The 26641-nt window shown below is 46.2% G+C and overlaps 2 protein-coding genes across 6 annotated transcripts in view; one reads left to right on the forward strand and one right to left on the reverse strand.

Annotated features, from left to right (window-relative positions):
- Window positions 1–26641, reverse strand: part of LOC126576217 (uncharacterized) — a 71162-nt gene that overhangs the window by 5927 nt on the left and 38594 nt on the right. For all 5 annotated transcript variants that reach the window (XM_050237399.1, XM_050237396.1, XM_050237400.1 and 2 more), the window contains exons 3-6: window positions 22543–23408; window positions 19697–19886; window positions 2091–2292; window positions 1–36 (exon numbers count right to left, since the gene is read on the reverse strand). The exon at window positions 1–36 is cut by the window's left edge and continues 326 nt beyond it. In XM_050237399.1, the coding sequence (XP_050093356.1) occupies window positions 1–36; window positions 2091–2292; window positions 19697–19886; window positions 22543–23408 (1294 nt within the window). The remainder of the gene's footprint in view (window positions 37–2090; window positions 2293–19696; window positions 19887–22542; window positions 23409–26641) is intronic.
- Window positions 1135–2091, forward strand: LOC126576284 (uncharacterized). The gene is made up of 2 exons (XM_050237491.1): window positions 1135–1714; window positions 1952–2091. The coding sequence occupies exons 1-2, from the start codon at window positions 1413–1415 to the stop codon at window positions 2067–2069; spliced, it is 420 nt and encodes a 139-aa protein (XP_050093448.1). The 5' UTR covers window positions 1135–1412; the 3' UTR covers window positions 2070–2091.

Genomic DNA, 26641 nt, shown 5'->3' on the forward strand with positions numbered 1-26641 from the left:
AGCTTAGGACCGCCACCTTTGAAGCATTATTTTCACCTGCAGGCGAGAAGAGAAGATTATGGTTTAAATGGGGAATATAAGCGTTCTTTAGATACCTTTTCGACTCCACTTATTTATTTCCTATTTCGATAACAATCTAAATTTTCGACATTATTAGTATCTCGCACTAATATAAGCTTCGTCCTAAGATATCAAGTTAACATAATTAGATTAAACTAAAATATCCAAGTTGAAAATGAATATTTTATATCGATCCTTCCCAATATCACGAGCTGTCATCAATGCTTATGAAATTCTCTATCTGCCGATTCATAAAAACAAATGTTAATGATGTTTTCAGCACCCAAAACCCTAAACCATTTCTCCAATTCTAACATTCTAGGCAGACACAAAGAAAATATGAGAAGCACTGTCAGCATGGTCCGCTTCATTCCTTTGAAATGAATTCCTCAACAACCAGTTTGCCAGCGAGCTGCTACTTTTTATCTTCTTATCCCGATCCGATCCAAACTTCCAAACTTATCTAAACAACGTCCACCCCGACGACGCAGCTCCATCAACGGTCTCTCCGTCAGCAGCAGCATCATCATCACCGTCATTGACGCTACAATTTCGCTCGCGAAGTAAAACAAACATTCTCTAGACTGCTTCACGACAACCACCATTACCACATTTGACTAGACTGCGTGACCGCCGCCGCAGACGTCCCAACAGCTCCAAGCGATCGTTTGGAACGCGCCAACACACCCCACAGAATGTGCTGATCGAGCATACTTGGCCACCATTCTCTGGCACACTAACACGTACAGACACAACAGTGCTCGGTGTGTGGTGAAACATCACCACGAGCTGGAAGACGATTGTCGCGAACACAGCGAAACAACGCGCAGACCATTCGCTGGGAGAGAAGACTCGCTGCTAGCCGTGGGGGTGGTGGAACGAGAAATTAGCATCTTGTCGTGGTAGTATACGCAGCGTGCACACTCCAAGGACACCAGAAGTCAATGGAGTGTGAAGGAAATCGCGGCAGCCAGCCAGCCAGCCAGCCAGCCGGTAGTGAGTCCATGCAGTGAGTGAAATGGTTTCAGCCCTGGATACAAATTGTCCATTCTGCTTTCCACTGGCGTGTGCCATGTGGCGGTGGTGCTAGTCAATCGTGAATCTTGAGCGCGAGAAACGTACACCGATAAAAAAAAAGGTCTCCAGATCCGCGCCGGATTGTTGTTTGCTCTCGGGTTTCAACTTGTGTTGGCGGAACCGACCAAAAACCACCCCATCCGCGAAAGACAAACTCTCTTGGGCGGCATCAACATTCTCGGGACCGGGAACCGGCCATCAGTGTAGTGGCGTACGCCAAAGGTGTCAGATCGTGGTGGTGCCAAAGGTGCGTGTTCTGTGCTGTGCGTGACAACATGATTCCCTGGCAACGGTTTCTACTGTTCGGTGTGCTGCTGCTCGCGTTGCTAGCTGATCGACAGCACCATGGACATCAACGTGGATCGACCGGAGCGACGGCGAGCATCATCTATGCCGGTTACAAGCTACCGATGCCACACCACCGCACATTCTACAAATCATTCGGCGAGCGTAAGATCGGTCCCAATCTGTACGAGGTGACGACCATCATCCAGGAGGACATACTGATCCGCAAACAGTGCGAATGTATGGTGCGCTACCGGTGCCGAGTACCGCGGAACATCTTCTACCTCGACAAGTAAGCAAAGCACCAACGACAACACATGGAACTGGTGGCGATCCAGGCCCATTTGGTGGAGAAAAAAAAAAAGTGAAGTCATCTCCATCGTGGTGTTGGGGCGTATTTATAGCGCGACAAGCGCTGCTCCCAACAGAACTGCGCCATGGTCATCTCGGAGTTGCTCCGAGCGTTCTGTTCGCTATTCCTGCCGCTTTCTTAATTGATTTGTACGTCCTTCGTCTGCTTCTGTTACAGCCATGACTGCCACCATCGGGAGCGAGTGTGCTGCGAGATGCTGGAGAACGCGTACGAATCGACCGCGAACGAGACGAGGGCGGCGGCCAGTGATCGGACCAGCGATAATGAAATCTAATCGTATCGTAGTAACACCAACCTGAGTGCTTCTCTCGATCGATGTCCCCGAAGTCGAGCGATGAGTTTTTGCTGAGATGGCGCGTCATTGTCAGACAATCTTTGGCGCTGCCCTCGTTGAACACGGTCTGGAGGCCCCAGCTCCACTCCTGATCGGTGACGATCCAGTTCAGCAGGTCTTCGGCACGCAGTATCACCTTATCCGAGATCGCGAGCACCTCGTCCTGTGTTGGAAAAGAGAGACACAGAAACGTTGCGTTAGTATTAATCGATGAAATTAGCCTTTTTGTAATTAGCGTGTGGATAATTAAATCTTCTGCAACAGAAGTCGACAAAAACGAATGCCACTAATTGAATAGAGTCGATTCGATATTCACATGTGTTCAACGAATTTCAAAGAAACTAAAATAAACAATATTACTTCCACTTGTTTGTGATCAATCTAAGAACAAATCGATTGTTTTATTGAATGAAATCAGTGTATGATTATTAAACCTAAAACACCCCAACAGCCAGTTTGAAACGCCAAAAAAAAACGCCACCCTCTAGCGGAATCATACGAAAGCAGGATGAAGCCGGATTCATCCGCTAGGAGGCGCAAAGGTTTTGAGTTCATCCGAATCATCGCGTTCATTTCTTATGCTCTTTAAAAATAATTAATGTTTGATCAATTGAAGAAAATAAATTTGAGTGAAATGTTAAATTACTTTGTTCACTTTTAATCAACTTTGTCCAATTATAATAGTCTACAAACTCCGGGGGCACAACATCCTCGGTGTCAACCGTATTAAAATGTTGCTAGCATTTTCCTACGGGATTTTTGGAAGTTTTATCTACACCGAACGAAAACGTGCCCGCTGGAGGCTATAAGGGAAAGCACATTCCAGCTGCATATTAATTCTCATCACGCATAAGCCGCTGCTACGCTGCTGCTGGCCGGCATAACAAGTAACAAACGATTTCGGGGCGGAAAATTAACGAGCGCCATTTAAAGGAGAGCGTCAGCAGCAAAAGAAAAACGGAAACAACGCGATCGAACACCGGGAGGTGGGAGGGGGACGCGAAACAACGCGCACAACCGCATCTGCAGTAGAGCATTGAAGTGCGCGAGTAAACAAAAATAAATTCATCTAATTATAGACAATATACTCGTGGCGGCGTCGCGCTCGCGGATTCTTCTTATCCACCACCTTCTCTCTCTGGCCTTCTCTGGTGTGTATCGTCTTCCATATTACTGCTTTTTTAAAGAAACTACATAACTACTACTTAGTAATCATGTAGGAAAATAGTTGACAAAACCATCGAAACCAAACAAACAAGAAGCAATCAAGTTCATTGACCATTCGATGGTTTCGGCACTGTTTTCTTAAAAAAAAAAAAATAGCGCACCGACCAACGGACACATGTGTGCTCGGTTCCTATCACATGGAGCGGCCGGTGCCAAACCGGACGAACGGAAAAGGGCATCCACAATAGCCAGTGCGAGCGCTATAAGCTCTGGCTCTCCACAACTATTGACATACTTTTATCCAACTTCCTCATCTGAAACCAAGCCAAAACTCGAGCGTCGAACTGCCACCCCCTCCCTGCCCATCCATCCCTCCTCCCCCTCCTACACGGGTGTGGGTTTCAGCTCCCTAGAGCAGCTGCGCACACCGACCAGAGCACCGTACAGATTTTTGTTTGTTTTATGTTTCGGTTTCTGTTCCAACTCCAGCACACTTGGCTTGATAGCAGCACAAGCAAGGCAAGGAGGGCAGAGGCCGAGAAGCGAGAGGGCAGGGGCCAGTTTTTTGAATAATTCACAGCACCATACCATGGACCCAAACGGCAAACGGAACACCATTGGAACATGGACAGGTTGGTCGAGAGAGAGAGAAGAGAAAAAGAAGATGTCTTTCGAGTTTTTACTACTTCAGGATCGGAATAGACCTTTACCCTTTTTAGCATTTGCAACTCTTTCTCCAACAAATTGAACTAATATAGAAAGTATAGGAATTTAGCTGTTTACAGAAGAGAAGCAAAATTCCACAATCTGATGGTGCATGCGAATCGCCGATACGATATCATATTATCATGCCAAATCTAATCCATTTGGCTACCTGGATTTCGATACAATTTCTGATAAGAATCAGATCGTAAACCTAATAAAAAAAAGCTTAAAAACTGAAACAACTGGAGAAGGGGCTTTGTTGTTGCCCGTTAATTATGTTAGCTTAACCAAACACCACCAGCACTACCCCATTGGGGCATGTTTCCAGTCAGCAAAACATTCGCACACCTCCATCAACCATCAATCGAAACATCTACACGAGAATGGATGACGTGTCAGGGATGAAAGGGAAGGGGAAAGGGTGCTACCACCACCCTTCAACTTTCGCTGAACACAAAACATTATTTCCCTAGAACGAGCCGCATGATTGTTAGAAAATATGCTTCAGCCGGAAAACGCTGGAATGGAAAAGGGGTTTTCCAGCGAAAAAAAAGCAAGAACTGATGAGAAAAGAAGATTGTACACTTGGGGGGGGTGCAAATCAGCTGCCAGAGTGCTCTGTCGCTGTGTCGGTGTGCGTGTTTGTTTGGGAAAGGGAGTAAGTGCGTCCTCGGTTCAGGCCATGGAGCAACGAAGCTAGCCAGAAAGAAAGAGCAAAGTCACAATCAGCACCAAAGAACGCACTACTGGGCAATGGGGGTGGGTGGGGGGAGGTGTTCGATTGGGGGTGGGCAGCAGGCCACCGAAGCTCACCGTAAAGTACTGAAAATAGAATAGTACGTCGACGTCGCCGTGGCCAAGTCCGGAATAGGTGTGGTTGGTTGGTTTGGGGCATGACGACGACGACGACGACGACGAGTGGATAGTTGGCCAACGCGAAGAACGGCGCAAAGTGAGCGAAAGAGAAAGAGAAATGTCCACGGACTCGCTCACTCATCATCCACCCTTTTTCCCACCACCACCCTGGGAGCGCTGAAAAGGCAAAACAGATTCGGATTCGGATCGATATCTCTCCTGAATCGAAGACCTATCTACTCCTTCTAGGTCCTCCTCTCTTCGTTACGCCTGGGCCAACAGCTAGCATATCAGCTAGCATTGTGATAGCATGATGATAATGCTCACTGTTCCCTCTCTTCCAAAGCGACGTAATTCAAAATGAAAATCGAATTAAGGACCGACGGAAGGAAAAGTATTTCACCAATTTCTGGAAACTTCAGTATCTGCAACTTTCTTTTCCGATTTTATCTGTTTCGTGGGGCTGTTGTTTTGCTGCCCAAGATCCTCTGCCTGTGTTCCTGAGCCCAGGCATCATCTTATCAGACCCCGCTCCCTTCTCTCTCCGTCATCGCTTCGTGGACACAGCAGCAGCGATTACGATGGAAGTGAACGCGTGCTGACGATGATGACGAAGGGCGAGTGGTATTTACGATGAAAATAGCATTATCAGCTCCCACCCCGTTCCGTTTCTCGGTTCTCAATCGTGAATGTTTCTCTCGTTTGTCGTTTGGTTTATCAATGTGTGACCAACAAATGTAGTCAAATACCGAGCGATGGAGAGGTGGGGGGTACGTGATAAGCCTCTCTGTTGTAGAGTAAGGTGGGGTAAAAGTGCGAGTGGGGCAAAAGTGCGATTTGAGGTTTTTTGAGCACAGAGTACCGTAAAATTTGCAACTTATATATGGATTAGTAAAGCATTAAATAACTCACTTTCACACGTAAACACTGCTTTGCAGAATGCGAGTGCTCAGAGAAATGTGGTAAAGTTTGTTTTTCGTCTCAATATTGTAATATTCTAACGCGCCGTAAACGCGTTTTGGTAAACAAAGTAATAGTTTTCCTAAAAGTGTTAGTGTGCTTTTTGTAGCTACTACCAATGACTATCAAATGGAGTGTTACACACTTTTATACGTTTTCCCAATCTTGAGTTATTTGGTGTAAAGCCCTAAAATACATAGTGGGGCAAAAGTGCGAGCCACGAGTGGGGCAAAAGTGCGAATCAGAAAAATCAAACATTTGTTTTTTTTATTGATTCATTGTTTTCATTGACAGAACTCGTGAAAATATCAAATAATCAGACACCTGTAAAACGAAAACTTCAAAAACTGATAACCAGCCATTGAATATTGATTCACATATGCCACATTCATTCGATAACTAATTCTACTGCTCCTCCAAATTCAACATCTTCAATTGCCTATTGGACATCTTTTTATGCTTCCAATTAACATGCTGACTGCAGAGAGAAGCATAAACCGCTCTTAATTTCTCTTCGAAATGTCCTGGAATTTATTGAGAAAATGTGCTCAGAGCACTTCAACTTCAACCGTACAGATGTCCATGGAGCAGTCGGATCTTATATCCTTTGCAACAATTAGGCTCTGCCGAAATGAGAGGAGCCACAGCAAAGACAGGAATGACACCAGCGATCTGAAGTTATTATCAACGCGCCATTCAAGGAAATATTAGATCTAAAATCTAAAGAGATGTCTAAAGAGCAAGCAGAAAAACAGTGAAACAGATCCACTAAACGTAAAAAAATAGTTCAATGAATCACAAAGAACTAAGGAAAGAGCAAAGAAATAAGGAAAGAGCAAACACTGAAATTGCACACATGAATTCGTGAATAACTGCTGCATTTTAAAGGATCGCACTTTTGCCCCACGACATTCGCATTTTTGCCCCACTGGTGGGGCAAAAGTGCGATTCGAAGGTTGCCTGGGAATTATGAATTTTAACCATTAAATTGTCACTTGATTGAGCTGATACTTTTAGAGTAGAGAGGTAAATAGTTGTTGGATAAATCAATGTTTTTTTTTCTATTGCAACTTAATTCGTTTTTTTAATAAAAATCAAAATCCACTAAGGTCGCACTTTTGCCCCACCTTACTCTATTATCTCGTGCTCGTGTGTCGCGTGCTCGCCCGGTTGCTAAATTGAGAGAGAACCCCGTGTGATCTTCAAACTGGTCGCCTTAGAATGACCTACAGGAAATTTGGGACATCTTAAGGCAAAGTTAAACATCCACAGCCGACGACGGTGTGGCCACGCGCAACCGTAAAAAAAGGTTTGCTTCTACAACAACATTTGTCACCAGTTTTAACGCCGGGCACTTGACAACAGTTGTGCTAACAGCAGCAGCGGAGTGTATTGAACCAGGGAGCTTCGAGAAGATATTGTGCTAGAAACACCGGGGGCAGTGGTATCACGTGGACACGCGCGTTGCGTAATTCCAAATAGTAGATCTTCTTTTCTGAGTGTTGCTCTGGTTCATGATACCGAACATATTGGGTGGAATTCGATAGAATGCAAATAATAAACGAGTCCCCTAGGAAACCGAAGCTTCAGTTGTTCAAACAATCGAACAGATTCGATTTCAAGGCCAAAAACCATCGTATCTCGTGTGCTTCCTAGATAACATTCAAAGGAACAAACAAGAGCGGTGTCTTATTCAAAAATAGCGAATTCAAATGCTAATGTTGCTTCATATGATGCTAAACTAAGCCAGAGCCTAGGGTACACTGTTCTTTCTTAAGTCAGTTTGACATAAAATGACAAAACTCATTTCCTACTTTTCTCTCACGCATTTCCGTTCCACTTCTTGTCTTTCAACGTGGACATGGCACCACTGCACCGTTCAAGCATGCGTTCTGTGGCCACAGAAGCAGCAGCAACAGCAGCCGCCTATCAAATTGCAACCAAACCATGGGACTGCAAGCGAAGAAGTTATTTTTATCACATTTTCCCGTGCATTTACAATCCTTCTTTAAGTGTGCTCTCTCTTTCTCTTTCTCTCTCTCTCTCTCTCTAGCGACGTAATGGCCATCCTTAAATTCGAAAGACAAATGAGCATTTTAGCAAATGAAACAAAAAAAAATCAAGGACAATCCACGTCCATCGCCGATGCACACAGGTCGTCCCATGCAACCAACTGCAGTGTCAGACCAGTGTGTATCGCGCTATCGCGGTGAAACGGATGACCAACCGGAGCACCGTAACCGGAAGACAACCAGCGAGAAGCGAAGCACATATTACCGAGTCGCAATAACTTCGTGTGCCGCTGTCCATCCAGCACACATTTTGTTGTCATAAACTGCGTGGAGGAGCACACGTTGGACACACCGCGAGGCGAGAGAACCAGGGAGGACACGTCATTAAATCATTTTACACCCCTGGGGGGCCAGGGACAACGGAACCTCCTGGCTAGCATTATATAGCAGAGGCAGCATGTCCCGCGTGCCCCACAGGTGCATCAGAGGAGCGAAATTGGATCATAAAAATCACCTCGACAAATGACAATCTTCCACACACGCAGCGGCGCTGCTCGAGCGGGAATGATTGATATTCCTGGTCTCGAACCCGAATGGAGCATCGAAACGAGGGCACGCCGTTGGCAAAAAAAAACAGACATTACAAAGGAGAAATGTGTCTTCAAAATGAATTCCCGTCCACCTTCTTCTGTGACCTGTACGCCATTTCATTTATGTTTACCAGCGCATTAAATTGGGATGGGAATGGGGGGGCACTGGACACCGGATGAACACCGGTAAGTTATGCTAATTCGCTCGCGAATATTCCACCGCCCGAGGTCCGTCTCTCGTAAGGGTTTAGCATACGAGCATGTGCCGTATATGTATGTCCGGCAATTCTTGCGATCGAATTTCCGCACAAACACGAAAGAAACAAACACAAAGCAAAGAGTCATTTCAATGTGGGGCGCAGTTGTGAGCAGAATATTTATCACCATAAGGTTCTAATTGATTACTCAACTCGCAGGAGGCGTGTATCAAAATGCGTATCAGCTTGTGATTGTCTGCTTGTGGTGTGACGCAGCGTCGATGATGTTTTAACGATTATTCGGGGTCGGTTCGAGGTGCGTTCCGCGCGCCGCGAATGAATTTTGTGGTGCCAGAAGATTGCCCGCCGCACACACAATTAGAAACCAGTTTCGGTGGAAATCGAAACGCATCTCTGTCTCTCTTCCGTGGCCAGTCATATTTGTTGTGTGCTAACTCCATCATCTCCTGCATAGAGAGGCAACATCGTAGAAATGTATCAACCGAAACTATGAACGACCCGACGAATGTCTTATCGTCCCGTTCTGCTTACAGAATGGGAATAGGCCTACCATTAAGACTTCCGATCGGCCTGGACTATGAGATAGACACATCCCCTTCGCTTACTGCCACAAGAAGACTCCCTAGACAATGTCTCTCTCTCTCTCTTCCTCGGCATCAACATCATCGAGCACCGCACGCTGCTCTCCGTGGCCCTTTTCGACGACGCAAATTGTTAATGCAAACAGTAACGGGGAGCACCCGGTGCAAGGCACGGCGACGACGACGACGACGATCTCCGGGAGGTGACTGTACGCGCGCCTTGACCCAAATTATGATGACGTGGCTGTTTCTCGCCCACAGTACACCGTTTTTCCAGGGCGGTCGTCGCTTCCTCCCAATGCGACTTGGTAGCTGTTTTTCCAAACTTGACTAATCAATTTGGTTTGCGAATTTGGGCGAAGATGTAGTTAGTTGCGCTGTTCTTTTTCATCCTCTATCTTGCTGGCATAAGATTCGATCGTATGTACTCGAATAGCAAATTATAAACGCTGTTGGGAGATGGTGGAAGGTCCGAAATGGCATTCTCATGCACATAATATTTTCGTAAACGAATAACGATTGCTCAATTGTCCCGCATTACTCTCTCTCTATTTCTCTTGCTCGCATCTGTAGTTGCTCCAAAGCAAAACTACGCCTTTCATCATTTAAAGTTTATGATAAAAACACTAAGAGGCAAAGAGAAAGTTACTCGCCTCAACTCGCCTAGTAGCAGCACCAGCATCGAGCCGCTACATTAGCCAACAATTGAAAACTCCGCCATGGAACTAATGGGCTTGACGCATTCGCTTGAAAAAAAGCATTCCCAACGTCAATCATCAAACACTAACGTGTGCTCGTCGACAATTGCGACCGTTATCAGTGCAGCAAAAGTGGCAAGATGCTGCAGCTACTTCGTGATCGTGTGCAGCATCATCGTAATGACGATGGTAGTAGTCCCACTCCGGTGGTTCCGGTTCAATGGCTATCATACGAGAAAGTTAGCATCCACGAAGATGGTGACGACGACGACGACGACGACGACGTGCATATCAAGCAGTGCTTCACATAAAACAATGTAGTAATGCTTGTGATTGGAAATGATCACTTGATCGTACGGGCAGCCATGAAACTTCCTCTCTCAAAAACTCAAATCCATCATCATCCATCAGTGGAGAGTGCGCGCGCACTATAAACCTGTCATCAGATCATCGAGCAAAGACTTTTTGTGGTGTTTGCAGGCCTTCACTTATCTAATAATATGCTGCTTAGCACGAGATAAGGATACAATACCCCGGGGGGACCTAGAGTTATCACCGCTGGTTATCGCACGCGCCACGCGGGAGCATAAGTATCAACGCTACCCAGTTGTCGCTACATTATCACTTTTTACTTGCGCTATTATTTGGGGCACTGTGCGCCTTATCACGCTCCGTGTGCCATTCGTGCCGTGCCGTTTATCAATCAGATTAAAGAGCCCGTCCCCATGTGCTTTGCAATCTTTTTTGCACATCACGTCGATGCATTTTTGTCACAGCACTGAGCACGATGCGGAAAAGCGCAATAAATTGGGGTTTTCTCGCGACACCCGTCCGCCGTTGTCGTTCCGCTGATTAAACCCAAAAAACGGTTTCGTGTTTCGTGGTTTTCCCCCGCCACGGGCTTTGCATTTTTATTATTTTTTTGCGTTGCTTCAACATCCTCCTCGTCGTGGTCGTCGTTGGCCTTCACCGTTTGAAGGGGTATATCTGGTTAGAACGTCCATTTGATGGTCGAGAAGGAGAGCAAACATGAACAAAGCTCTCTTCGTGTTCAGCAGAACGCAGCTCAGCGCTTTTTATGAGTGCGTTTCGCTCAGTCCACTACCACCAAGCTGAGTGAGCTCTATCCACGAGGCACCAAATATGAGGCAGCGCATGGTCCGTGGCTAGACCATGGCCTTGGCCAACAGAACAAAACCGCATCGTCTCAGCGCGCACTTGCGATGAAGCATTTCAAATCATATCGTCGTCGACGTCTTCTCGTCATCGCATCTCGGTGCGTTTTGGTTGTCCCTTCCTTTCAACAGATCAACAGTGACCTCGAGAGGACCCAGAAAATAATAGAAAAGAAGGTATGCTACACCATTAATAGACAGCGATTGTGTCTAATCTGTTTCCCGCCTCTTTTTTTTTTCTTCGCTTCGCTCTTCCTTTTGGGTTCTAGACACCCATTTGAACCTTTTTTTGTGTTCGAAAAATACTTATTGACCTCTTTAACCCAAGGGGGGTGCAGGGTTCTGAAAAGGAACATTTGTGTTCCGCTCACTCGTGGCTTTGTCCAGTTTGTGTTCGAAATGGGTTGAGAGACGGAGATTAATCAAGATTAATTTCAATTCTATCCATGAAAAAGGTAACAAAACTTCTAGGAGGATGCGCTGCAGCATAATCTTGAATTATTGAATCGACAACAGAAACCGTTCCGTTAAAACATTCATCTCGATTTGTCATCCAATGTAGGGTTTCTCCTTTCATCATCACGATCTATAAACGTATCTCTGGTTTTGATCATTCGATTCAACTGGAAGCTACTCTTTCTCCCCCCTAAAAGAAAGAAAACAGCCCAAGAAAACCCCCACCATTAATGAGCTCTCAGCTAAATGATGCTCTCCACGAGCGAACCAATCCGACCAAGGGGGGCCCGTCCAGAAGGCCAAGGTTCACCTCCGGTAACCTTCAGCACCTTTACATCGCTCCATGATCTGCCTCTCACTACCAAAAACCAGCACCAGCACCAAGCAACCAACCAAACGACGCGCGGAGCGACGACAAAGATACGATAACGAAAGTTAAGAAGTTGCACCGTCCGTCTGTTGCGCGCACAGACCGCACCACCATACCATTTAAGGCGATGATACGATGAGAGGAAGCGAAAAACGAACAGACAGGGAGAAAACATCGCAGCATAACCGCGGCGCACCAGTCCGCGGCCCTGCCTTCCGTGACAATAATCGACGGCACCACCGCAGCGCCGCGATGCGCTGATTGATGCCTTTCGTTAACATTCAAAACGTTAAAAATCTCCCAAAGTACAGTGAAGCCGGCACACAGCTCTCGGTGGATCGATCGATCGATCAATCTCGACGCCGCAACAGCAACAGCAGGTGAGAGAAGAGGCTGATGCGTGCTGATCACGGAGGGGAGATTCCGTTTTATTTTTTTTCCTAGTGCACTGTGGTCCCCCCCTGTAGTGGTGATCATAAGCATAACCACCAAGCAACACTCGGAAAAGGGGGCCACCAAAAGCGATGCAAAGCGATCGACGAAGCAAGTACCGGTTCACGTGTACCGCTGTTGCTGCTCTCACTTTCACGCATTTCTCGCTCTCTGTTGGTGCGGGACACGCGGATCATAAAACGCGTGATCTTTCTCGGGGAGTAAACCATTTTGTATTGATAAAGGGTGGCAATAAAAAGGTCCAGGAAAGGGCTAATGCATCGTGATAATATTCTTCCACTTGACGGAACGGGAGGTTTATAGATGTTGCATAGAATGAGAGCTTTAGAAATGGAATCATTAAACGAAAGATTAGGAACCAGAACGTGTCCCTTGGGAGGAAGGTGGTGGCGTCTGATGCTAAACTCTGCTAAACTCAGCCAATCTCTCAGTATCTCGCCGAAACGTCATGTTCTGCTGGCTCGATTTTGCTTAATTGTATGATTTTATTTCGTAGCTCTTATTTTGTAGTGCGCTGTTCTCAGTCTTCTCAACATTTTCGGTCTCTAAATGTGCGAAAGATCTCTCGCCGCGGATTTGTATGAAATTGACAGCTCTCAATCTCTCACTGTTCTCACTGTTCTCGCTGTAGAGACTCGGTTACTTTGATTGACGCAAAGAAGAGAAAATGAAAAAGAAATAAAATCTGGAACGCAATCCTGTGCATCAATGATGCACATTCGTCTCTTCGTAAACGCAACAACAACATCGTGAAACATGATAGCAGCAGCAGTATCAGAGCTCGAGGGAGACCGTTGTCAAGTGCTGGCCATCGAGAGCTGCACTCTCCGAAATCCTAACAACACACACGCAATCACGATATGCTGCTGCTGCTGGTGCTCCGTTGGTTTCCGCAGCAACCCCCGTGACACCTCTCCTCCTTCTCGTCGTGACATCTCGTGTGGTGTGCGTGCTCGCAACTCTTTCGCTTGCTCGCACGTACAACGACGCTCCGTTCTCTCCGCTACCCTCGCCGCACATCAACAAAATGTAACATTTTCGCCTCGTTTCGCTTCGGACTACGGGGGCTGGGTGAGATCTGGGCGTGCTGCTGTTCGGCATCATGGTGGCCGTTTGCATGAATTAATGAAAATTGGATTTTGTTGTGAGTGTGTGTATGTGTGATTATTAAGAGTTTTTGATCACTTTTGCCTTCTCATCATCAGGCGCTATAGCAGCTTAACAGATGACGATATCTCGAGTGGCGTAATCGAATCGAGTTGACAGAGCATAGTTTTTTTTTGTAAATTGCGGAGAAGAAGGAGGATGTTTAATTTCGATTTAATAACTTTTAACTAAACAGCAAAGTTTTTAATGAAATTTTGCACAAATTGATTGGCCCAGCAGTTCATATCGTGAATACTGGGCATATTGAATTGGAAATACCTCGAACTACTAGCGCAATATTGTAAAGCGCCTTTTCATCATGTTAATCCTGATAAAAGCCACAAAATGAGCAGATGCAGATTAGATTAGCGTAAATCGGGACGTAATTACGTTAGCAGTGCTTCTTGTGCTTCGTTCAGTAGATTCTTGTGGCTGGTGCCGTCATTTTGTGAAGACAAACAATAAAATAGCGACAACAAGGGAAAAAAAAACATGAAGCACTACAGTTCATGTGACAACACGTAGCATGCTCTCTGCGCCTCCACCGCTGATCAAGTCCATTTCCGCTGGCAAGGTTATATCGTCAAGAACGGATCCCTTGCTTCCTCATTCACACCCTCATCGATGCACACAAACACACACAAGCACACAATAAATCATCAAACACCTTCATTCATGACTGGTTCTTTCCCCGTTGCCTCGTTGCCCTCGATCGTGGAGCTGGACGGAACACGGACAGATTCAAGACGTTGTTTTCATTGTTGGCATGGCGTGTGCGCGCGCGCACACACAAAGAGACGGCCTTTACCGCGGCAAAACATCGCGGTTCGCTGCTCGCTCACACAACTTCAAGTGTTAAGCTGCCCCCTCCTCGTCACCCCCTCCCCTATTCGCAAACACTCCACAAACACCCAATTAAAGCGGATGATAGCAAGAGCAAAAAGATGCTGCTGCCTTAACGTGGCGTGCGAGGATAGAAAGATGGTGGTGGTGGTGGTGGTGGCCACGCGGATTGCACGCCCCCTCCACTCCCATCAGTATTACGCTGCAAAAAGCGGAAAAAAACACACAAAACGAACGTACACAATCCACGTCGGTTGTGCAACGGGTGCAACGGTGTTTTTCCGATCATTTTGGGCAATTCCCCTTTGATATTGAGCCAGATGAGAGTGCATCCAGTTTACGCTTCAAATCGTTCGCAATTATGCATTCCATCATGATTTCCTTCTTCTTTTTAATTTCACAAACACACTCCAAACGACCCACACCGGGCATTGATCGTAAGATGACGTAAGCGCTGCCAGTCAACCAGCCAGCTCGTTAAAGCGTTTTCTCACAGTTTAGTTTGCAAAATGAGGTGATAGCGAACCTGGCAATGGTGGTGATGCGGGTGACATCGAGAGGAAGAGCTGCAGCAGCTGCCTAAATAGTATTCAAACACCGAAATACGGAATTGGAAGACGGCCTACTTGATGTCACCCCGAACCGCCCTCTGTCTGTTTGGTTTGACGTTTTGTTAAACAGCAGGCCAGCCAGCAAGAGCTAGAAGAGTGGCAGTGACGTCATCCTCGAAACGGATTATTCCGCGTCGCACGGATCAAGCAGGCTTTGTTGCTTTTATGACAACGAAATGGCATTTAAATTGAAAAGAAATGCAGATTTCATGCGATTTTAACTAATACACTTTATCTCGATTGTCTATTTAAAACAAAATCGTACAAAGACTTCAATTTATTCAAATTTAACATCGTGCTCCAGGTTAAGTTAGTAACAATTTGGAAAGCAAACATTGTGCATCATTAGTGTCAAGTCGAAATTGATTGTGACAGCTAAAGCGATAATTTGTGTCATTTCTTTGCTGTCTCATTTGTCAGAAGCAAACTAAGCAACTTCAAGTTTGAACATCAGTGCATCAGAAGACGTCTGCTTTTTGTGGCAAATACTTTGTGCTGTTTAACCTAAACTTACATATTTATTGTTACATCGAAACATTCGGTAGCAAAATGCGAATTCCTATCCAATAAAAATTCGCCATTACTAGCACCGCTGCTGCAACGACCGGTGTCCAGTACAAGTGCAACTCTATGAAGCCTCGAATTGCAGCTAAAATGTATTGTCGTCGCTCGGTCAACAATCATCAGCCAACCAGCCAGTGTGTCAGGTCATAAAACGAGCAGCGAGCGAACGAGTTGTTTAGCGATAATATATATTGTAAATAGCCGCTCTCTTATCACCATTCTCGGCCTCTGCTCCCTCCCACCATTGCTCTTCTCATCATCAACCTCCCTTCTCCAGCGGACCGAGCGCGAATCGAGTGAGCAAATAATTACTCGGCCTACCCCCAGCCCCACCACCAACCATTCACATCTCATACTCTCAAAGGCCATCTTATCTGGCGACCAACGAACCGGCAACGACTACGGTGAGGAATCACGAGAAACAAACGGCGGCAGCAACACAACCACGGCGGAGCTTTGAGCGCTCCTGTTATCTCGCTCGAGTAATGTCGCGGTTGCGCGGTGCGAGGGAAGGATTGTCAAATTAAAGGCAACGCAACACACCGCTGTTAAGCCCCCGGATAACATCCATTGTCCACAAGCTTCACTGCTTGAATTCAACTAAATTGTGGCCAAAGGTATGTGTCTCCGAAAACGCAACCGAAAATGCTGATTTACTGCAACGGGAAACTGGAAACATCATAAAAGCATAATTGCGACACTTTGTTTCCTTTTGTCAGGCCACAGTCTCACTGGAATGACGAGGCACACAAAGCGAGGGAAGGGAGAGAGAAAAAAAAACCATGAAGGAAAACTCATTACCGATTCTGTCGAGTGACCGCCGTGCGCTGCTGGAAGCACGTGTGTTGACCATTTTTTTCCCACCACCTCCACTCCCTTCTTCCCATCATCAGCATGCACAGATACATAAGCACACATGTGCTGCGTATGTGCAATTACGCGAAAGCGAGAGAGGCGAAATCGTTATCAGCATCAGGGGCTCAACAGTGGAGACGACGAGGGCAAGTGTACGATTTGCGATAGTTTATCAACGGCAAACCGGGAGATGGAGTGTGCTGGATGAGGGCGAGTAGCAAGAAGGAAGAGAAGGGTATTACATCAGTTGGGCAAGTTTGGGCGCCTCATCGGTGGGTGTTATCTCGGCGGTGGTGGTGGTGGTGGTGGAACGGAAGGATTTACATACGCCAAGGGTCGGAGTGGCTTTGCACTCACTTTCAGAGGGTAGATAGAGCATAGGGCGCACCCGTACACACCCCTCCCTCAACAACTCGAACTTGATTAGAAGAACACGAGAGATTGGAAAGGGTCACACAGCAGTTGCCGGTTTTACCACTAAACGGACGCACGCACGTGTGTATGTCTAGGCGAAATGATTTGAAATCAACGAAAAGCATCTTCACATAAGTTGATTTAATGGCATCTTGGGAGAAAGATAATTGTTTTGTCAATTATGAATGTGGCGCCTTAGTGTGCTAGGGATTATCACATATTTGCGAACATTGGTTTGTCATAGTAAATCATTTCCTCTTGCTGATATCCATCGTCATCCGCTGCGGCGTGTGTTCGAAAACCTTTCGTATCCAACAACATCAAAGACAAGATTATGGCTCTGAATACACAGGTGGAGTGCATAACCAATACACACGTAGGGGCCTTCCATCAGTAAGATAAGTGATTTAACTTTAATCGGAACACGGAATAGTAACACGATGCGATAGGGAAACGAATACATTTATTTTACAAAAACAACTCATATTTGATATGCGAATTAATCCGTTTGGTTTTAGAAGCCGCAACAAAGTTTATTAATTAAGTTTGAATATCATTTTTTATAACGCATCAGCCGTTGGGATGAAATATAGACAATATGCTTTATATCCAAATGAAAACATTATACTCTGACATTGAAAAATGCGAGAAGCTCTTAGACATGGAGTTAACACGTAGCGTCGTTTAGCGGTGACCTTGTACTGAGCGCGCTAAGCGAACGTTGAAAGAAGGAAGCCCAACAGCGACGGGAACGTTTAAACAAATGGATGATGAAATATTGACCACATTCTTCGTTACGGATCAGATATCAAACGCTAGAACAAGTTGCATAATTTATAAAAGTTTAGTTACTTGGAATGGTATAACAAATTAGGCAAACACTTTCCAGAACTTCTGAATGAACCGATTAAAAACTGGTCTATTCCTTCAAAGATTATTCGTAAAATTACTCTCACACTGGCACGTTACAAAGGATTCTAAATTGTTAAGACACAAAGCTCCTTAATTGCCTTAAATAGTAACTACCAATGAACAACATATTCCGTCCAGTGCTAGTAAGATATTCCTTTAAAAAATACCCACAAATGTTCCACAAAATTGAACGAATGAAATCACTAACCAAAATTTATTTTTAAGGTAAAGCCCAATTCTCAATGGTCCAACGATTCCAGGCAAGTTGGTGACCAACATTCTATCAATCGTTGGTGCATTAAATATAATACTCTTGACAACCACCACCGATAAGCAACTGGTTTTCCAGATCATAACCGAGAAAGAGACATTTCCATAATTACACACATTAATGATTTCAATTTTTCCGACATCCGACTGCCAAACGCACACACCCGATGCATATTACGGTGCGCTTTACAAACATCAAACGAAACCCGATATAACAAAGGAAACGATCTAATACCCCGTTTGGCACTAATAGGAAAACGAAGGGGCCAACGGGTGGTTGGGTGGGTGGTGCTGTTCACGGTCCAAGAACCAACCAACTATATATTGGCTACATAAGCAAAGAGTTGCGAAGGAACTGGCCTAGAAGATACAACCAGCGAGAGAGACAGAAAGAGATAGCGAGAGATTGAAGCCCCACAAAAACCGTCCTTCGATCACATTTTCTATTCCGACCACCAGTCAGGTCCCCCCTCACCCCACGCAGCAGTCTGCACCATTTTCGGCGCACCGTTTTAGCGCTCCCCGATTGTCGTCCTCCAACATCATCATCATGCTGCTGCTGCTACGGGTTGAGCATTAGCCGCCATGGTGTGGTGGTTTAGGGCAGTATACCACGTGTGGAAGGCCCTGACTGGTCGGTTGGTGCGATGAAATTTCTTTGGCAACATGTTTACTTGGCTAGAGCACTGGGCCTGGGCCCGTGCTGCGATGAACGGAAACGGGGACAAGACGATAGCGCGGTGGTCGATGTGTCGCACAAGAGAGCAGGTGAAGAACAGAAACTCGACTCTCTCTCTCTCTCTCTCTGATTCTGTGATTCAATCTGCTTCTCATATGCTCTCGAGCCCGGAACGGGGAGCCAACGAAGCACAAACATATGTGTCCAGAAGGGAGGCTGCTGGCTGCCAGCACACTCAGAAAGCTGCTGCTGGTGGTAGGTGGTGATGGTGATGGGTTTGATTGGAAATTGTTTTGACCAGAAACCGACTAGAGAGCGACTAGATCCATCGTGCGAGTGCAAAATAGGAAGCTAAAGATGACCAACTTGGTCGCATTATCAAATCGCACAACATTGCAAACACTTATGCTCTCAGTCCTATAACACACCGCAAATTGAAGTATTTTATATTAACAAGATTATCACACGAAACAGAATTTGATTGTATCGGCCTCGATCTGTGTTGTGCTAATATAGGTTTTACCGGGTGCTTTACACAGTTACGCACATAAGCCACTGCCGCCGTGCAGTGAGCGAGAGTATACATTGTGGATAATTTCTTAATTACTTGCTGCATAATGCAATCGAAGGGATCACCAATAAGCAACCAGAATGGGAACGAGAGAGAGAAAGAGAGTGTGTAGAGCAACCCCTGAAGGTTTAAAGGCCTCGCGTACAGCAGAGCCTGTTTCAAAAACTCGTTTCGATCCAACCGACAGACCTGCTGCCGCTGCTGCTGCTGGGAACATGTCGGAATCCACTGTCCAACTCGTTCGCCCCTCTCTCTCTCACTCGGTATGCTTTCGATGCTTAATGCATGGCATTAAATTTGAACATTTCATCATGAAAAACGAATCATGGTGTGATGGTAGTGGCCCATTCGACCGAAATGTACCCACACCCCGGGTGCCTTTAGCAGCATCTCGCGATTTGATAGGAAAATAATTCAAGAATTCCACTTCAATCACACTCTCGGGCGCACGCGTTCACTTACCTCGCCATGACAGTTGCGACCGAGTGGCGTGTTTTCCGGCAGGAAGTAGAGCCGCAGGGCTATCAGGAGACACTGCTCGTTCCGGTCCCGCCACACCATGCGCAGCTCGGCCAGGCACGCTATCGGTGAGTCGGACCACGGTCGTACCGGAATGCAGTCGCCAAGTGCCAGCACCAGCGGCCGCAGGTTGCTGCAACGGAAAAAGGGAAGAGAAGCAGAAAAAGCGGTAAGAACGGTGAGTGAAGCGCGATCCAACAGCATGGCCAACAAGATATGGGGCGGGTGGAGGGGGGGCACGGTCGCGGGGACATATAACTGGGCTATGTTGACCGTTTGCCCTTTTGTGCGGGCGCATGGGTGTGTGATGTTGCTCTTATGGGAAGCCATCTAGCTCAAGCATGGAACCAGCGTACGCAGACAATAATGCATAAGCTGGTAAGCTTTATGTTTCAATTTATACACTATTTTTATCTCATTTACATGTTGCCTAGATGCGTAGAGATAATGCGCTTACACATAACATTACAGTTGTTAATGTTGTTGTATTTTTAACATGAAATTTAATGGAAGATAAACTGTTACAGATTAAACAATTGAAAGGTATGAATTATTGTAACTAGTGAGAGCCATTAACTCATTAGTGAGTGGTTTTTAGAACTTAATAGAGAGTTTTAGAGGACTTAATATGCGTTAGGCACGAAATTCGATAAAATCTATTTTGCTCAACCTCGAGCAACATCGTGGAACCGAGCACAGGAATGTCCTGAAAACAGCCAGCCTTCTGGCATGCGATGTCCTGCCAACGTACCATATCGTTGACATCCCGTAAATCATGCGCAAAACGTACCAACTCTTCAGGAAATAGTACGAACATTTTCCTCCAAAAAACCGCCACCGGGCAACTCGCACTCAATCGATTACCGTGGCCACCATCATCATCATCATCATCAGCAGTGGTAGCATTAAATTGAAGCGAATTGATTATCGAGCAAAATAGGAAACTCGTCCGCTCCGTGAGCATTTTCAATAAATCACGGAATATGGTAACCGGGACCCGGATCGGACAACATTGTTGACGCGAGTGGATGTAGGGCAAGTTTTCTTGTGCAGTCTTTCGCTTAACCCCACCCAACAGTGAACGCCCGGGAGAACGAAAATCACCAGCACGAGAACCACCAGACGCGCGTCACATACGTCGCTCCTATGTAGAGAGACTCGATCGAAGGTTGCGACAAAGCAACTAAGATAACGAAATGGAGGCAAAAAGGAATATAAATCGATAACCACCACCCAGCTGGGACCTATTTGATTTCGATCTTGGTGTTACCTATTTTAAGTTGAAACCCCAATCTTTCTCATGGAGAGCAAATCCAGAGTAAAGGGAGCAAAAGGACCTAGTGCACCTCTGACCATTGACCAAAGTTCGCAGACTCACAATTTACGCGAGACCTGAGAACGAGCATTATGATTTTGTAACAAAAATAGTTCCATGACAGACAATCCAATACTGGGATTGCGTCTTGTTGTCAACACGAAAGGAAAGCAAATCGGGAATGAATACGTAACTCTAGCCGGATACGTGGTCTCGTCCGGCGCCGAGATGATCTAATTAGCATAACTCGTGGTAGATGTTCGTAAACAACTGCACTGCATGCAGAAGACAGTGGTTTGCCGTGAAATATGTTTCCATTTTGGGAAGGAAGATCTGTCCTTGTGATGACGAAGATGGTGCTGATGAGTTACTTGAGCAGAAAGAGAGAGATAATGATCATTTGTGTCTCTTGCGCCCAGTGTAATTCGTATGACTTTCGATGCTTCGTGACAATATATTTGCAAAGCTTCAATATAACTGTTTTATTAATGTTATAAAAGAAAAACATTGCAAGAATATGTTTATTGCAGATAACATCTACTTTGTCGGAACGTCCAGAAAGCACCGAAAGGGAAAATTATTTAAACCAAAGAATGCAAATTTCTCTCTTGTTCACTGTATCATTAGCCGCTTAAATGAGCTAAGAAGCGAAGAAGCAAGCAGCAGCAGCAACATAGCTCAGTGTTAAAAGCAGCGTATTGCGCAAATGATTGGAAAATTGCAACCGCAAACGATCGCGGGAAAAAGGGGAGGTGCGCACGCAACCACGCATCACGAACCACCCCGAACGAACACTAAAACGGGGCAGAGGTTTGTGGTTCACACTCCATTCCACCTTCACTACGCCACACCAAAATAGAACTATCGCTCGCTTAAACTACGATCCGGCCGGCGGCTCAGATGAGCTAGTAGAGCCTGTGTTGAGCGCACCAGCAGTAGCAGCAGCAGCAGCAGAAGAGCATGAAACGAAAAAAAAAAGAGCGGTAGGAGGAAAAGGCATTCGAACCCAAGCGAGCTGGCCGTACTCGAGATTGCACACTTGAGAATGTCTTTCGCACGCAGTTCGATTAGCAAATTATTGCACTCGATGAAAGGTTTAATCGGCCGGAACGGCACTGCTCTGCGCTGTCACACTCCGCCAACGGCAGACAGACGGCCGATGATGACGATGATGATGATGATGATGTTGAGGTTTATGTGAGTAGATCATTTGAATTCGGGATGCGGAGGTATGGACAACTGTCTGAACCATGTCTGCGGAACCGTACTGGTGAAAGCAAATACATTTTAGCGCATTTATGGTCGGAGCAACTTTGTAACCGAATTTCGTTTAGTTCATCTTCCGTTGTATTTATGATTCTCTCGATTAGAATATGAATTAGAAACAACCTAGGACATCTCTAGATGGTTGTTGGAAGCATGAATTTCAAAGGGCAAATGGAATTACTTAAGGACGAATCAAAAATCAACTTACCTCCGATCAACCGATGCCATTCCGCACAGATTGTTTTGGATGCTGCTACGAGTTCCGTTGCTACTAACGGCACCACCGCCAGCACCGGCAACATTACCACTAGCGGCGCTACCGCCCCCAGCACTACCGGCTGCATCGCTAACACACTTTCGTTGCATTTGTTTCACTTTCGGTGGCGTTTGAGTGCCATTCTGTTGACTCTGGCTTTTGCCACTATTGCCACTAGCATTATTATTACTACCGCTGCCATTACTACTGCTACCATTACTACAATTACTGCCACTGTTACCACTAACACTAGTACCGCTACTTCCACTATTGCTATTGCCACCATTCACATTAGCACTTTTGTGGCTTCCTTCCGTTTCACCGCCATCAACACTATTGCTACCACTGTCGCCATCGCCGTCTCCACCACCGCCGCTATCATCGGCATTGCCATTGCTCACACCAACACTGCTGTCACCCCTGGGATCATTATTGTTGACGGTGGCGCTGTTGTTGTTGTTGATCGGATTGGATTCATCATCCCCAGTGGCACCTTCGTCCTCAGTCTGCCGGGGACGCGTCCGTTCGGAGGAGGATTCCTTATCCCCAACGGAATCCTCACTCCCTTGGCTGCTGCCACCGTCAGCAGTGGCACCCGGAATGTCGCTGCTAGTGCCATTGCTGGTGGAGGTAGTGCTGGCAGTGACGACCGTACTGTGTACGCTGGCTTTTGACTCGGCCGTGGTGGTGGTTGAGTTGGACTGTGGAGCACTACTGGCAGAGGCATCTACCGTGGTGGTGCTGCCAGTGCCAAACGTTACTTTGAGACCTTTGTAGAATGTGTACGAGCCATGGTAGCCACAGGGTCCACCGACGACCTGAGGAATGGATGAAACCAGGAAAAAGAAACAATTAGTCTATTGATTAATTGTGATAAACGTATTCACATCGTCCGTTAACTCAAGAGCAACCGATAGCCGATAAAGACAGATAGAACGTCAATAACAACGACACATTTTTAAACAATAAATAACACAAGTGAATTCAAAGTTCCTAGATAATCTCTATTTTCCTCTGGCAGCATAAGCACACCACCAAAAATTCAACCCATATACATTGTTTATCAAATATTTATCAACATCACAACTTATTCCATAATTTATTTACATCCAAATATCCTAACCTATCTAGCCATCTACTACAGTGCCAACGAACGCTCCCAGCCACCGCCAAAAGTTCCGCTTGATTCCGGGACCACGATCGTGTACTGCCTGACCCCGCGTCACTAGAGTATTTTCATTCGAATCGACTTTTCACATCTTCATCTACTAGTTCAGCTGATTCCTCGATGTTTTGCTCCACAGATTGCCCTTCCTTCAGAATTTCATCCAATTCCTCCAAGGTTGGCAGATCCGAACGCAAATGATCCTGTTCTACCGATACCTCCTGATTTGTTTCAATGTCGATGAGCTGCAGACCTTCTGTGCCGTACATCCGTGCAAAGTAATCATCATCTGTGCGGGATTTTTCCGCCGAATCCAGCTGCGTTTGCAGAAGCTCCAGTACCTGGAGTACATTGTTGTAGCCACGTCTGATCTCCTTGCCTCTCAGAAGTTTGGTGAGTGCATCGATAAAGAACTGCTGATCGAGTCCGTTCGCTGGTGAGTAGCTTTGGTTGATCCATCCGATCATGCGCAGACGATCGTTACGATCGAACTCACGCGCAAATCCTTCGACGTCCGATAGTTCCTCGACTGCCAGCAGAAATCTGTCGAGTTCCACCGCGATCAACTTGATGGCCTCCTTGTTGGCTGGATCCGTATTGCGCACCGGTATTTGGGCTGGAAGTGTGATTACTTGTGGTTGAACATGAACTGGCACCGGCACATGTACCGGCACAGGAACTTGTACGGTGACTGGGGCCGGTGTCGGTTGCAGCGGAGCAGATTGCTGAATGATCACTACCGGCTGCACTTGATTCGGACGCGTTCTTCTAGTATCATCGAGATCATTTTCGTCGTTAGTCACTTGAGGAACCTTCTCTGCAACATCATAATCAGCGCGGTGCTGCTCGCTTGATCCCAAGTTCTCTTCGCCGAAGTTTTCGTCAACCCAAGCATTATCCTCCACATCTTCTAGTTCTCGCAGTTCATCTGGATCCTCTGATTCCTCTGGTTTACCGTCGAAAGTAAGAACGCCGATTTCCTCATCCTCATGAAATGCGGAAGAGCTGAAAGTGTGACTAATCTCATCCTCATGGATAACGGAATCACTTTCACCATCTGCCCGAAGGTCGTCGATATCATGAGCACGCTCATCGTCTTGGTCTTCAGAGATACGGGACTCCTGTTGTTGACCGATATAGTTATCGATTGGAATCGCCCTATTCTCATCATCATCTTCCTGTTCCGTTTCTTCATGGTGATCTCCATCGACGACTGATTGCAATGTCATATCCTCTCCGATGGCCGGCGGCCCCTTCTTCGTCACCTCATAGCTTCCGGTGTTTTCTTCTTCATTCTCAAATTCATCCTCGGCATGATCGTCCACCAGTGTGTCAATCTCTTCGTCAACATCTGCGCCGTGTTCCTCGATGTACTCATGCTGATTAGGCAGCTCTACCCATTCAGGTTGAGCCGGTTTGCTCCACGATGAATGTTCATGCTCGACCGAGTTTTGCTCCACGATGTCAGCCCACTCGTACCCTCCAGTCTGCTCACCGTAATGATTAATGTGCACCTCCTCGTGATCGCTTTCTGGTAAAGTATTCGATTCTTCTGGCAGCACTTCCGCACTCAAAGGCTCACCGACAGTGATGTAGCTTGCCAACAAATGCGGTTTCGGGGACGGCGACACGACGACGGGAACAGCGATCTTACGGATATGCTGAGTACTCTCGGCTGCCTCCAATACTTCACGTATTTGCTCCAACTTGGCACGCTGTATTCCACCGATGACATCGTCCTTATCGTCGAGCTGCAGACCACTGCCCAAGTGCTTCAAGGTTAACAGCTTGCGTAGCGTCCGCACCAGTACCGGCACCAGTAACCGCTCATCGTTAGCCAGCTGTTCCTGGGCTGCGTTTTTGTAAGTACCGATCTTAGCCAACACCTTCGCCCGCTTATCCAACAGTAGCGTGTGTTCCAGCTTTGTCGCCAAATCTTTCTGCATCAGAAGATTGAGGGTTTTCTCGAGCGTAACACTGCTCGGTCGGACCCACGGATGCCGATACGCCTGGAGCACCTTCACCAGAAAGTACAGCTCGAGCAGAATGTTCTTCTCCTCCTTCAACTGCGTCAGTCCCGTCCGGACATCGTCGACTTCCAGGGACACTACCTCGTACGAATCGCCCGAAGATGCTTCACTTTCACTTGTTATCTCTCGTTGTGGTTCCGCTGCTCTACGGGATATTACGTAGCCGTTGGTGATTGAACAGATAAAGTAGCAACAAAGCAAGAACAAAATTTGTTTCGCCATTTATCAGCAATCGCTTATCCGCGTACGACTGGTCAGAGCTCGCCGTTGGACACTGTAGAACTGATGGTGATGCTAGAGCACGTTGTGAGCTTTATATGTGGAAAGACGATACACCACTGCACTACCTGCATCAGAAGGAAAGATGTACCTAGCGCTGATGGCGCCCTAGGTTTAAATATGTTTTATCGGGTAGATGCTGCACAGGCTTCGCTACCTGCATGTAAACAGCACAATCTTAATTTCTGTTCTAAAATACTCTCTTGAAACCAATCAGTACCAATCAGTTTCTGCTAAGCTACCTTGATTATACCCTAATAGTCCGAAAGCAACAAGTACCATCCATTTCACTTAACAATACTGATTTCAATGAAGAATTCAAATGCATCCATTTGCAGTCCATTAGAACCACTGATATATCTATCAAATGTTTCTCTTCTTTTATGAAAAGAACGCGTAGCATCCGTTTTTTAAATGGGTTCCGTTTTTTAAATGCTATGCACAACCAACATTACCATCTTCTTCGCAGAATTCTCATGATCGTCCTAAAACGAGCTATCGAAAACCACAAACTGTACCTCTACCTACCACCCTACAACCCGAGCTTGCATCTCCAGCAGCACCAGTTACAGGTCAA

The sequence above is a fragment of the Anopheles aquasalis genome, chromosome 3 (assembly GCF_943734665.1).
Source record: "Anopheles aquasalis chromosome 3, idAnoAquaMG_Q_19, whole genome shotgun sequence".
NCBI lineage: Eukaryota > Metazoa > Arthropoda > Insecta > Diptera > Culicidae > Anopheles > Anopheles aquasalis.

Excerpts from the sequence above, each read along its gene's own strand:
- LOC126576284 (XM_050237491.1), top strand. The coding sequence starts at position 1,413 with ATGATTCCCTGGCAACGGTTTCTACTGTTCGGTGTGCTGCTGCTCGCG. Across the intron at positions 1,715-1,951 it reads AACATCTTCTACCTCGACAA|CCATGACTGCCACCATCGGG; the intron begins GTAAGCAAAGCA and ends CTTCTGTTACAG.